Source organism: Symphalangus syndactylus, chromosome 10, assembly GCF_028878055.3.
Source record: "Symphalangus syndactylus isolate Jambi chromosome 10, NHGRI_mSymSyn1-v2.1_pri, whole genome shotgun sequence".
Taxonomy (NCBI): domain Eukaryota; kingdom Metazoa; phylum Chordata; class Mammalia; order Primates; family Hylobatidae; genus Symphalangus; species Symphalangus syndactylus.
Genome location: NC_072432.2, coordinates 51,985,808 through 52,000,173, shown reverse-complemented (window position 1 = coordinate 52,000,173; position 14,366 = coordinate 51,985,808). Strand labels below are relative to the sequence as shown.

Sequence of the window (14,366 nt, the reverse complement as noted above, 5' to 3'; positions counted from 1 at the left end):
GTTTAATAAAAAGTAAATAAAATTAATGGACTATATTAGTGACCCTAAGACATATTCCCATGGTGGGGAATGTGGTCCTCATTGGGGAGAGAATGGTTGCATATTAAAATCACCCAGAAGCTTTATCTCTGACTTAGAGATTTTGAAAAATCTCTGCCCATCCTGATGTTCAGCATCCTTATCTTAGTGAGTCACTGTTAGTTTTGGGAGCTTTACTTCTCAGGTGGAAGAGGGCTGGTGAACAAACTGAGAATTGGTGAATCAGATGCTCTCCTGTATTTTTTCTAGTTCTAACGTACTATAACAAATGCTTTTAGAAGAAAATTAATTTCTATTCATGGACTGCTAGTCCCTCAGCAATTGTTACAGATCAATTCAGGAAGCAAGCAGCTATGCCATCCTTGAAAATAAATTACTATGCAAGTGAAATCAGATAGCAGAAGGGAGTACAATTATTTATTTGGAAATGTATCTGAAGTTTAGATTTATCTCTTATTGACATACAACAATTTCATCAATAAATTTCAAACCTATAAATTATTCTGTAAATGCACATTTAACTTCTTATTTACATTTTAAAAGCATCACATAACATGGGTTTCGGTATTAGAAGCACTTGGCCCCTGAGATACTGCATTAACTTACTCCCAGTATTGCCATAACTGAATACTAACAGAGGGTGTGTTATAAAAATACCACAGCTATTTTCAAAATAAAATATGCTACGTGAACATTAGTGAAAAAAAGCTGAATATAATGAACAATGCAAAAAAGCTGACTTTTCAAACTTTCTTTTAGTAATTGCTTTTTCTTTCCAGCATAGTTTATTACACATACAAAAACGCACACACACAGTGGTGCGCCAATAAAAATTTAACAGCTGGCTCTGCAGGGGGCAACAAAAACGCCCTGATTCGTAGGATCTGCCAGTTTCCATGTTGTAAATCCTCCGTGCCTGATTTCATGCTGCCAACACACCAACAATAAATGCATAGTTGGGAAAAGAGGTACAGAATTGGCCGTCATGAGCTGGTAGAGTCAGCGCCAGCACATGGCTGCCCGAGAGCCTCTCCATCATGCACATAAATATATCATACAGAAATGCATCCTATAATGTGTAGTATACATATGATTTCTCATGAAAGAGAAAGTCATACTACATGATTTATAACTAAGTCATGAATATTTTTCCTAGATTTAATCCACAATCATTTTAACTATAAATTGGTTAAGCCAGTCAGCTATAGTTTAGGGCATATGTATTACATAGATAATTTTTAATTGTTAAGGTAGTTGAAATGGTTAAAAAGTGGCTTAGCCTTCTCACTCAGGTATAGCCTAAGTTGCATATTTTAGAATTAATCATTAACACACTAAGCAGGCCTGCAAAAAATTCATGAATCTATGTTTCCCAAAATGAATAAATCAAACACCTGAAAGCTGCAAACCTTTATGTGAAGCATGAAAAAATGCCAATAGCAAGAATTTATATACTTTATGCTTGGCCTTACCTTCATGGAGATTAATAGAGTGAATAAATATTTATAATAATGGTGTAAGAACATGCTGAATAGTATACTGTATTAAAGTTATATGATCTTGTCTTGAATTTTGTGTTTGGAATAGTACTAAGAAATATGCTGAGGGAGAAATCGAGTGGCAATTTTCAAATTAATATATATTTATTGAGCTACTACTATGTGCAAGGCACAGCACCCAGGCACTACATGGGACACAAAGATAAATGCATACAGTCTTCTCAGTGAAATTACAATCAATAAGGGATAATAAGACAAGAGGTCAAATATTTAACATACAGGGACTAGTAGGACCTATAGAAAGGAAAGATCCTATTCTTTGGGAAGATATAAAAAGTCTTTTGGGATAAGGTGGTAGGAAAAGGAAATGAAGTAATGATAACTTGAACTGAAGATGAATAGAATAGGTTCTACTAAAATTTGTCCAGGCCCAGCCTAACATGCTAGGTTACCCGTGGCTAAATTCTGTTATTTCTGCTGCTTAATGAGTACATGACAATATGTTCTGGTCATTATAGGAATTCTTAAAATGAGGAGTCGTTCTGCCTTAGCAGGTGGCATCTTGAGGCTTTTGGATTCTGTCTTCAAGATTTTTAATGAGCAGCAGGCCAAACATACGGATTAGTTTGAAGCAGCTTCTGTGGACTGTGTTAATCTGTATGCTAGGGTGAATGAGTAGAGAGGGCAGTATGGAAAACAACTCCTGTGATTCCCTTAACCTTCTTTGAGGAAAGGAAAAACTTGGGATAAAACTGAGTATTTTTTCAAGTCTACTGGTGAGAAAAGCATGTCATAACCGAATTGCATCTGTTTGGGTATCATAGTGGTTTGGGGGTGTAAATTAGTTATCTGAAGAGTAGTGTCGGTATGAATAATCAATTATTCCATCCTCCATCTTTTTTCCTAAAATAATTTAGGAAAACAACACCCTAATCAGTTTTTCTCAAAACTAGGCATTTGTAGCCCCCATTTTTGCTAGCAGGAGTTGAATGTAGTTTTTAAAGCTGAAAATAAACCACCACATTTTCTAAAACTTTCTATAGTGAGAGCATAAGTCTTAGGAAAAAATATATTAGCATTAATAAGTAAATTGTCTCAAGTCATACTAAAGCACATTACTAGGATCAGTAAAAAATATATATGTACAATTGTGTGTTAGATTCTGTAGCTAGCAAACGAAAAATTTTCCAAGCTGACTTTAACCGGAGCCCATCTTGGTAGATGTTTCAACTATTGTCACATCAACCTTGAGAAGAGTTCAAACACTAAGAATGAATGAGGGAAGAGGTTGTGGCTGAAAGGATTCCTGACCTCCACATTGACTTGATGGTTAAAAGGGCATTATGGCTCTGAATTTTGATGAGGCGCATTTACCCTTTAGCCCATGTTAACATTTTCTTCAGGATTCATTATTATTAAAATGATTTATGAAAAAGTTTTTGTGCTGGATCATTACCATCAGAATAATCAGAATGAATGCCACACTGAATATCAAAAGAAATAAAACTAAAATCATTATAAGGAACCAATCATGTGATATTTGTCCATCTGCTCTTTAAGCAATGTTATTTGTTGCAACCCCTACACAAAGGCCAAGGAATTACACAAGTACTCATTTATTGGTTATTCACGGAGAGTGAGTACCTGAAGGAGAAGGCTGTCCTTTTACTACGCCATTTTTAGTCTTTTCTTCTGAGTTCATTACTTCCTTGTAGATAAGTTCTGTAAGAAACAGATGTGTTATTATAGAAAACAAATTTCTCCTTCATCCACAGGGAAATTCATTACTTAATGTCAAATATAACATTTTGATGGGGTTGAGTAAACTAAAAATCAATTGAGATTCCTTTACTGCTCTATTTCTATTTCTAAATTGCCTTGTAATTAGCAGAGAGCCTGGCACAAATAGGTATCCAGTAAAGCAGTTGAAGAAATCAATGCATGAAAGTTTATTTCTACGTACATGAAACATACTATTTATTTCTATATACATAGTATTTATTTCTACATACATTTCTACATAAATAACATTTATTTCTACATGCATGAAACATTTCTACATAAATAAAACAAGTAATACATGTTTTGCTTGTTTTCTGAATTCTTTGGGGGAAGTACTAATACATTCTAGCTCCATCTAGTAACAATTTTTATGGCTTTGAATATCCATTTTTCTTTATACTTACTTCCTATGAAATGCACATATTCGCATGACTTTAAATTATTACCAATCCTTACAACTTCCATCTCTTACTGCATCTTTTTTTTCCAGACTTATATCTTGGACTTGTAAATCTAAACTTGCCAAAAACCAAACACATTAAAAAATTTAGTTCAGGCCGGGCGCGGTGGCTCACGCTTGTAATCCCAGCACTTTGGGAGGCCGAGGCGGGCGGATCATGAGGTCAGGAGATCGAGACCATGGTGAAACCCCGTCTCTACTAAAAATACAAAAAAATTAGCTGGGCGCGGTGGCGGGCGCCTGTAGTCCCAGCTACTCGGAGAGGCTGAGGCAGGAGAATGGCGTGAACCCGGGAGGCGGAGCTTGCAGTGAGCCGAGATTGCGCCACTGCACTCCAGCCTGGGCGACAGAGCGAGACTCCGTCTCAAAAAAAAAAAAAAAAAAAAATTTAGTTCATTTACTCTCAGACTGGCATCCATTTTTGGCTTTCTGAATGCTAGAGTTAAATTGGATAGTTTCAGTTCTGTTTACTTTGTCCCCTTTAGCTAAAAATCATTCCGCCCTACTCATTCTTGCTTTGCAATGGCTTATAATCTGTATAATCATCATCCTTTACATGTACTTCTTTCTCTAATTTCTCACAATTTAGTTCATGTCCTCCTCAAATGATGGTTATATCCTATCACCCACCTATTCATGAGCCCCTAAGGAGTGCCTTCCTGTCCTTACTTGGATCAAAGCAACTCTTTTTCATCTATATCCAGCATCTTTTTTCACTTGATCCACTTTTTGTATATGTTCATTTTTCCATATTCACCAACATGACCCTGGAATCTCTGGACCAGTGGAATCTCTTTAGTATCTTTTAAAATTTTTTTATTTTATTTTGTATTTTACATATATATAGAGAGATAGGCAGAGATTTTCTCTGTCACCCAGGCTTGAGTACAATGGCACAATCATGGCTCACTGCAGCCTCAACTTCTGGGACTCAAGTGATCCTCCCAACTCAGCCTCCCAAGTAGCTGGGACTGCAGGTGTTTACCACTATGCCTGGCTAATTTTTGTATGTTTCTAGCAGAGACAGGGTCTCCCTATGTTGCCCAGGTTGGTCCTGAACTCCTGGGCTCAAGTGATCCCCCAGCCTCAGCCTCCCAGACTGCTGGGGTTACAGGTGTGAGTCATCGCTCCTGGCCCTGCTTAGTATCTTTATAACATTTTCTGCTTATTCCTATCCTTTGTTTTCCTCTCAGTCCTTTATCTGATATTTTCTTAATATTTTTTCTTTTCCTAATTTACACTTATTAATTCCTGCAAGGTAGCTCAAACGTTCCTTCCCTTCAGCTCTTCCCATTTTGACCTGATCATTTGTTACAAACTGCATTTGACTTTCTCATATTTATTCTATTCTGTAGTGATTTAGATTAGCAGATTAGATTAATAGGCTACTTAGATACACATATTTTCTATTTAAATTCTCAAGTCTTATCAATCCAATGAGTAAACTCATATATTAACTTTTCTTTTCTTTTTTTTTTTTTTTTTTTTTTTTTTGAGACGGAGTCTCGCTTTTTCACCCAGGCTGGAGTGCAGTGGCTCAATCTTGGCTCACTGCAAGCTCTGCCTCCCGGGTTCACGCCATTCTCCTGCCTCAGCCTCTCCGAGTAGCTGGGACTACAGGCGCCCGCCACCACGCCCGGCTAATTTTTTGTATTTTTAGTAGAGATGGGTTTTCACCGTGGTCTCGATCTCCTGACCTCGTGATCCGCCCGCCTCGGCCTCCCAAAGTGCTGGGATTACAAGCGTGAGCCACTGCGCCCGGCCTAACTTTTATTTTCTAAAGTCTAAAACCATCTCAGAATTAATTTTAATTTCATGTTTCATATGATGATTTTATGTACAAACATTGAAAGTTTTATTCTGGAATTCTGAACTAAAGCTTGCCCCCCACAATGACAAACACTGACTATCAGTACCATTTTAAAAGGTATCAATAGTAAATGCCTTTCATTCTTGAGCAAATGTGACATTGCTTTTGGCATGAAAAGACAGATGAAGTTTTAGGAGCTTTAAAAATGGTCTAAGAGAATAGCAGTCAGCAAATCATCTTTTAGTAAACTGTTTTACAAGGAAAAGCGTTGGTGATACTTTCTGAGTTCAATAAAATAAAAAGTATACTTTTTTAAGTAGTAGACATACCTTTCCATTCTTCGATTGTGTGTTCTCTTTCATCCAACTGCTTGTCATATATCTGAGGTGGAGGCTGCCAAATAAAAACAAATAATAATATTTGTGTGATAATGTAAACATAACTAAACTCTTATAATGCATGAGAATACCTTGCCCTCATTAATTTTGGTGATTAGAAACGTAAATAAGTTATGAGGTAATTACAGTAGTTCAGAAGTTAAAATTTTCCTGTAGGCCAGGCGCGGTGGCTCATGCCTGTAATCCCAGCACTTTGGGAGGCAGAAGCGGGTGGATCATGAGGTCAGGAGATCAAGACCATCCTGGCTAGCACGGTGAAACCCTGTCTCTGCTAAAAATACAAAAAATTAGCCGGGCGCGGTGGCGGGCACCTGTAGTCACAGCTACTCGGGAGGCTGAGGCAGGAGAATGGTGTGAACCCAGGAGGCAGAGCTTGCAGTGAGCGGAGATCACGCCACTGCACTCCAGCCTGGGAGACAGAGCAAGACTCCATCTCAAAAAAAAAAAAAAAAAAAAAAAAATTCCTGTAAACTTATGGAGGATTCATTCATATTGCAATATTTGCTGCTGACTCAATATTGCTGCAATATTTGCAGCAGAACGCAAATCCTGAGAGCTCACTTTCCGACATCTTCTGATTTAGAACCCACACCTAAGCAATTAATGACTGGTCTTTTAAAAAGCAGACAAAACACTTGATTACAATGGCCCAGAAGCTACTTTTCCTTCATTCACTTGCCTTATAACAGAACCATACTAAAATTCTTCTAGGCTAATAAGATTTTGTTCTATTTTAGACCTTCCCTAAAGAAAAGTTTATAATATTTCTCAACAGACCATAGTACTAGTCCTCAATATAAAAAAAAATTGAGATCAAACCAACCTTTTTTTCATGAATTACCATAGAATGTCTTTGTATATTGCTGTGTGCGCTATACTTAACCGATTTTAAGCTTTTTTGTTTGTTTGTTTGTTTGTTTTAACCTGAAGAAGCTGCCGTGACTGTAGAGGTGGGTCATCTTGAATCCCTGAATGGCCCTTGGTTAGTCCTCTCTAGCAGAGATGATGCGATAGGGCCTACAGTCTGACTTATAGAGCCAGCATTTCTCTTCCCACGTGGAGTTCAATGTGGAAAAGGAGGGATTTTCACAAACCTATGCGCCTACCAGGAAGTAGAATCTCAAATAAATTCTCTGACCTCTTCTTCCTGATATTTAGACTTTGGGAGATCTACCACGGTGGCTAGGGTAGCTCCAGTTCAGGCCTAGTGACATGGAAAGAAAAAAAAAAGGCTCCTGGAAAAATAAATCACCATTAGGTAGAGAAAGATGAGGCTGAGGGGCTACACTGGCTGGCACCGGATTGAGCGCAAAGAAGAGCTATCAAGTTTTTGCTACCCCGTCCAATACTCCAAAAGCAATAGTTTTTATGAAAAACTAAAAGAGTCACTCAATAAGAGTGATGCAACCCCTTTAGGACTCAGACCTTTCGAAAATGGCTATTATAGTAAGGAAAGCTCTGGACAAGATTTTCAGAGATAGCTTCTGGCTTCTGTGAGAGCTTTTTGGCTCATGAACAGCACCCTCGGGCTAAAGTGACCCTTCTCTAATTCATGCAGAATCTCTGGTAGCTTGAATCACGACAGACACAAATATTCATCCTAGCCCTGGCATGCTGGGGCCTCACATCCTGCAAAGTATCTGGCTATGAAAATAGAAGACTTTGTCCAGCTGTGGTGAAGTAACTTAGCATAATACTGAGGTATTGAGAAATAACTACTCACAGAGCCAGACATTCTTTTAGCACGTTTGACTGATACTGGGGCAGAAGGCTGTAAACCTCACCTACTGCAATTCAGATGTGGCTGTCTGAGCAGCTCTCAGCAGCCGTCAGCACTGACAACTAAGCAAAATGAGACTCTCACACCACCCCAGACAGTAGTAAGAACACAACACATTGACCATATATAGGTGATGGAACTGGGATAGTCAGGCACTGCTCTCAGGACCTGACTGAGGTAGAACCTTCCACCTCTATAAAGGACTCTCAAATAATAGAAACATTCTGACTTAGTGAGGGAATGAGTAAAATGAAGTTATTTTTGAAAAATTGTGAAACCATTACCTAAGGAAGCTACCACAAAGCCAAACTCTGGTTTTGTAAAGACGCTTTGCCAAGTGGTAAATTTCCGGCTTTGCTTCTTCCTGAGCAGGTATAATGCTGTGGTTAGGCCCCTATCCAAGTGGCCTTGTCCAGGACCCCTGCAGGACACAGTGTACATAAGCTCTCAGAGCCCCCAGAGCCCTCTGAGCTGTCGGCACCTTCTTCTTCTTCTAACAATAGATCCAGCTCATGATCCTGCCTGTCTGGCTTCTCCATGCAGTGCATTTTTCCATTCAAGTTTTAAAATTGAACATGGCTCAAGAGCACAGTTCCTGCCAAAGTTCATAAATGCCATTTTCTTTTTGCAACAAAGCTATTTTCAGGAGGTTTCCCTGGGAGCCTCAGTGTACAGCTGTTGCTGATATATAAAGCACAAAGTACATAGACGCTAATCACAAACAAACTACAAGAGGGAATGCAAAGCGCTGAGTTCAAGATTTTTCCTTTCAACAAACCAAGAGGGCTGCTTTAAACACACTTGAGTTTATAGTAGTTGTTCGAAGGCCTCTGCAAATTTACTACATATTCAGATTTTTGTTTGTTTGTTTTTTGAAGAGGAAATGCGAATGTCACCTCCAGTTAAAGGGCACATCCACATACAGATGTCTTCTATGTGACAATATAAAAGAATAATTGACCAATAATCCAGAGAGAGCAATGTTACAACACATATAAATATAAGTGCTTGGCGGCAATCATCAGGATGAGATAGTCCAAAATATTCCCTGCCTCCTTCCGCTAAAGAGAAGTTGGTATTTGGGCACTCACTTGTGCTCTTTCCCCATCTTATTTAACAGGAATGATTCTCTTGCTAAGTGACAATCTAAATAAAAAAAAAATGAGGAGTGGGAATAAAGAAAAATGCCCCAGAGATGTCTGTTGAGAGAGTATTTTAGGAGAGTTTAGCGATAAGAGTTAATTGAGATGCGAGAAATGAAGGATAAGAGGAAATTAAGGATAGTATATGAAGAGTTATCAGGGCCTGTGACTTTCACCCTTTGAATATTTTTTCAAAAGACTGTAAACTTCTTTCATATTATTTTGAACTTTACTTCCTTGGTTGAAATTATTGCAGAAATTCAAACACAAATTTATATTCATTGCATAAACAATAACTTAAAATGGATTAGACATATTTTTATTGATGGTTAATTTCATATGAATTTATACTGGTGGTCAATTATATTAATTTTATACTGATGAAACATGTCCAAATTGTTTCAATTAAATGAGGAAAAAAACACAAACAAGTACGTGGTCACCATGAATTAATAAATACTAGAATTTATTTATTTCTTTATTAAATGTATTCATTCAATGAACGTCTTGGGCACCTAACACATGGCAGATGATATAAAAAACTGAGATTTCAAAATTGAATAATGTGACTGCTGACCACAAGGAGTTCACAATTTACTGGGGTAAGACTGATGCAAAACAGATCATTAGTATACAACATGATAAATGATAGAAACTTGTATATGGTCTAAGGGAACAGGGAGGAGAAGTCCTAACAAAGCCTGGATTTGATTTCCTGAAGTAAAGTGATGCTTATTCAATGAGCAAAAGATATGTGGGAGGTTGTCAAGATAAAAGAAGGAAGAAAAAAGTGACTCCATGCCAAGAGCACATTATAAGCCAAGTCACAGTATGTAGAAAACAGAATGGGGTGGTGGTGGTGGTGGTGGTAGTGGTAGTGGTGGTGCATATGTTTCTCTCTGTGTACATGCATGCCAAGAAAACAAGAAGGAATTTTGTCACAGTAAAATAAAACATGTGGTCAGAAGTGACAAGATTTAAGAGCTGTACCTAGAGAAGCAGAAGGGTCAGACAAAGGGTGGATCAAGGATGATCCAGGGGGCCAGGTGCTGTGGCTCATGCCTGTAATCCCAGCACTTTGGGAGGCCAAGGTGGGTGGATTATTTGAAGTCAGGAATTTGAGAACAGCCTGGCCAACATGGTGAAACCCTACCTCTACTAAAAATACAAAAATTAGCTGGGCATGGTGGCAGGCACCTGTAATCCCAGCTACTCGGGAGGCTGAGGCAGGAGAATCGCTTGAACCCAGGAGGTGGAGGTTTCAGTGAGCCCAGATTGTGCCACTGCACTCCAGCCTGGGTGACAGAATGAGACTCTGTCTCAAAAAAAAAAAAAAAAAAAGATCCAGGGTATCATGATATGGAAGAAAGAAGAAGAGAATCTGCTGAAGAATGTAAGAGAACGGAACAGTCAAATTTACAGCTGGATTGAAGAAAGATGCAACTGTAAGCAGAGAGAAGAGGTAGGGAGCCATTGCATGATCTATAAAAAATATTGAAAGTTCTGACTGTGGTAAAAAAAAAAAAAAAGATGAGGGTGAATGAAAGACACAGATTCAGGAATAATTAATAAATATTAATAAATAAACTTGGCAGAAGATGGTTTTTGATTGAACGTATGTGATGGGAGAGAAGAATATGAGTCCCCAATTTCTAAGCTGAGTACCTGGGAAGATGATCGTGTTGGTGAAGCCATCTAAAGAAATAGAGAATGGAAAAGGGGAAATGAGATTGGTAGAGAGGTGAGCCTAAGTGTTATGTGAGAAGAGATGTTGATTTGAAAGTTAAGTATATCATCTGAAGTTCAGAGGAATGCTGTTGGCTAGAGATGTATAGATTTGAGACTACCAGCAAGAGATGTTTGTTGAAACTACGACAGTGAATGAGGTCACGTAGGGAAGATATGAGGGTATGGAGAGTAAATGGCCAAATCAAAGTTTAATGATTGGACAGAGAAAGGTAAGTTCACTAAGGCAAAAGAGGATAGCTAGAGAAATACAGGAAAAATGAGAATATTGCAATGTTACACAAGTCAAGCGAGTAGAATTTCACAAAAAGCAAGTAACTGGCCGTTTCTTGCAAATGAAGCACATGAAGATTTTGACTCGCAGGGCACCAGAAAGGCATGATAGAAAGCATGCCTCTGAACCCTTTGAAAGCTTTCCAAACTTTAAATTGCTATCACCCCCAGAAAGATCCAGATAGGTTTTCGGTGGAGGACGTTAATATGAGACATCACCTAAACAATTGAATAAAATGTAGAAAAAGGTCCTCAACACCAATATAATTAAAAGGAAAGAAACTATAGAACAATTGTGACACTAGAAAAACTATAATGATCTCAGATCTATTCTCTCAAGTCTCTGAGAACTTGATAAAAGAAAAACACTGTTCTCTATCTAGTTAAAGGAAGTCACTTTTTTTCTGAGAAACCACCATATATTAAGCTGTCTTTATATAGACCCTAATAATCCTCAGAGTCAGGAAACTAAATTCAAAGAAATTTAAAAAATACAACATGAAGTCATATAGCTAATTCATGATGAAACTTTTATTAAAACCCAATTTAAAGAGTAAGCTAGAGCAAGTGTCAATACTGTTGAATCTAAAATAAAGGCTAATAAAACAATATTTAAAGTGGACATCTTTGTAAAACAAGAAATAGAAACATAAGCCAATAGGGTGACCATATTTCCCAGTTTGTACAAAATAGTTCCACTTTATGTTTATTGTCCTTGTAATTATTAGTAGCCCTTACGCCCTTCGCTCCTTTAAGTGTTATGGTTTGGAGGATAAATATGTGGACACTCTACACAGCAATGTTGTGACATGGCATATTAGAGATCTAAGCTATACAGTAATTTGAGGACAGAGAAAACAACTGAATTGCAATGTTTTTCTGCTACTGAGGTTTCAACAATTGCAGCTGTACCTTTTGCTTCTCTGAGACAGCACGTCAGCATTTCCTTCCATTTTCTCTATTTTTAGAAACGTAAAATTCAGCTATAAAATATGGCTGTTGGCAGACAGTACAGACAAGCGTAGAATTCTACATTATAAATCTATAGTTGAAAAATATGGATTCTGCGGGCATTCTATGGAGTTCTTGCTGTTGGCCATGACTTTCTACTAAAGCGATCTCTTTAACAAGTACCTGTTCAATTCCTAATTGAGCTTTCGAAGGTAAAAGTTGCTCTTTCTGCCTGTAATCCCAGCCCTTTGAGAGGCCACGGTGAGCAGATCACGAGGTCAGGAGACCGAGACCATCCTGGCTAACACGGTGAAACCCCGTCTCTACTAAAAGTATAAAAAATTAGCCGAGCATTGTAGCGGGTGCCTGTATTCCCAGCTATTCGGGAGGCTGAGGCAGGAGAATGGCATAAACTTGGGAGGTGGGGCTTGCAGTGAGCCAAGATCATGCCACTGCATTCCAGCCTGGGTGACAGAGCGAGACTTCGTCAAAAAAAAAAAAAAAAAAAAGTTGCTCTTTCTTATGTCTTCATTTTATCCCATATATATAAGTCATATTCATTGAGTAAAATGTGTAAATTTATTTTTACTGAGTCTTTGAGATAATTCTCAAAGACCCTGTAATTCTCAAAGATACATGGGAAGTATCTTTTTCAACAGCATTATAGGATATTAGTGGTAAAAGAAAGTTCAGAGATTATCTAATGCCACCCTTATTCAATATTCAATTTTCAAATGAGAACATAGAAACTGAGAAAGCATATTTGATTTGCCCACAATCACAGAGTTAATTAGTGACAGATGAATACATTTATGGTCTCTTATGGGAAAAGACAGAATAATGGAATTCTTATGGTTGAAGAATCATTAAACTGGATAATTTGACACCTGTAAAAGATATTCATTAAAGACAAATTTGAGCCTGCCAAACACTGATTTCTGTTCCAATTTTCTGTCAGTCTACACATACAGCTAGAGCTGGCAACTATCATACGAGCAGTCAACACGTATATTCTTAAACACTTTTTTGTCAAAGTATCGTGGACATCAAAGACCTCTAAACACATGAATCTCTAAAGAGATAAAAACCAGATATGAGAAATCTAAGTTGTACAAAGTTGTTCCTTTGATTCTTCTTTGAGCCCTGAACTGACATTTTTCCCTACCACTCATGCTCTGAACCATATGACAGTCCATTAAGTTGTCGGTGTTTGTCTGCTTTGTCCTAATTAAGGATATCCCTGTGTTCTGCTGCCTTGTTTAAAATGTCAACAAAACTTTAAATAGCGCTGTATCTCAGTGTGCGCACTCATTATTAATTCAACAGCTGGATCAAAGTAAATGATACTGTATCTTGTTGCGGGAAGTCAGGGACCCCAAATGGAGGGACCTGCTGAAGCCGTGGCAGAAGAACGTGGATTGTGAAGATTTTATGGACATTTATTAGTTCCCCAAGTTAATACTTTTGTAATTTCTTATGCCTGTCTTTACTGCAATCTCTAAACATAAATTGTAAAGATTTCATGGACACTTATCACTTCCCCAATCAATACCCTTGTGATTTCCTATGCCTGTCTTTACTTTAATCTCTTAATCCTGTCAGCCAAGAAGGATGTATATCATTCCAGGACCCTGTAATAATTGTATTAACTATACAAATTGTACAGCATGTGTGTTTGAGCAATATGAAATGTGGGCACCCTGAAAAAAGAACAGGAATGGGTGCAGCAAACCAACATGGCACATGGACACATATGTAACAAACTTGCACATTGTGCACATGTACCCTAAAACCTAAAGTATAATAATAAAATAAAATGAAATAAATAAAAAAGAAAAAAGAACAGGATAACAGCAATTGTTTAGGGAATAAGAGAGATAACCTTAAACTCTGACTGCCGGTGAGCCGGGTGGAACAGAGCCATATTTCTCTTCTTTCAAAAGCAAATGGGAGAAATATCGCTGAATTCTTTTTCTCAGCATGGAATGTCCCTGAGAAAGAGAATGCGCACCTAGGGGTAGGTCTCTGAACTGGCCCCGCCGGGGCGTACCTGTCTCTTATGGTCGAGATTGCAGAGGTGAAATAAGCTCCAGTCTCCCATAGCGCTCCCAGGCTTATTAGGAAGAGGAAATTCCCACCTAATAAATTTTGGTCAGACCGGTTGATCTCAAAACCCTGTCTCCTGATAAGATGTTATCAATGACAGTGGTGCCCAAAACTTCATTAGCAATTTTAATTTCGCCTCAGTCCTGTGGTCCTGTGATCTCGCGCTGCCTCCACTTGCCTTGTGATATTCTATTACCCTGTTAAGTACTTGATGTCTGTCACCCACACCTATTCGTATACTCCCTCCCCTTTTGAAAATCCCTAATAAAAACTTGCTGGTTTTTGTGGCTTGTGGGGCATCACCGATCCTACCAACGTGTGATGTCTCCCCCAGACGCCCAGCTTTAAAATTTCTCTCTTTGTACTCTGTCTTTTTATTT

The 14,366-nt window shown here is 38.1% G+C and overlaps 1 protein-coding gene across 7 annotated transcripts in view; it reads right to left on the bottom strand.

The window, feature by feature from the left end:
• MAPK10 (mitogen-activated protein kinase 10) overlaps positions 1 to 14,366 on the bottom strand; it is a 327,807-nt gene that overhangs the window by 11,961 nt on the left and 301,480 nt on the right. For all 7 annotated transcript variants that reach the window (XM_055297095.2, XM_055297099.2, XM_055297097.2 and 4 more), the window contains 2 exons: positions 5,920 to 5,983; positions 3,183 to 3,260 (listed from right to left, as the gene is read on the bottom strand). In XM_055297095.2, coding sequence (XP_055153070.1) covers positions 3,183 to 3,260; positions 5,920 to 5,983 — 142 coding nt within the window. The remainder of the gene's footprint in view (positions 1 to 3,182; positions 3,261 to 5,919; positions 5,984 to 14,366) is intronic.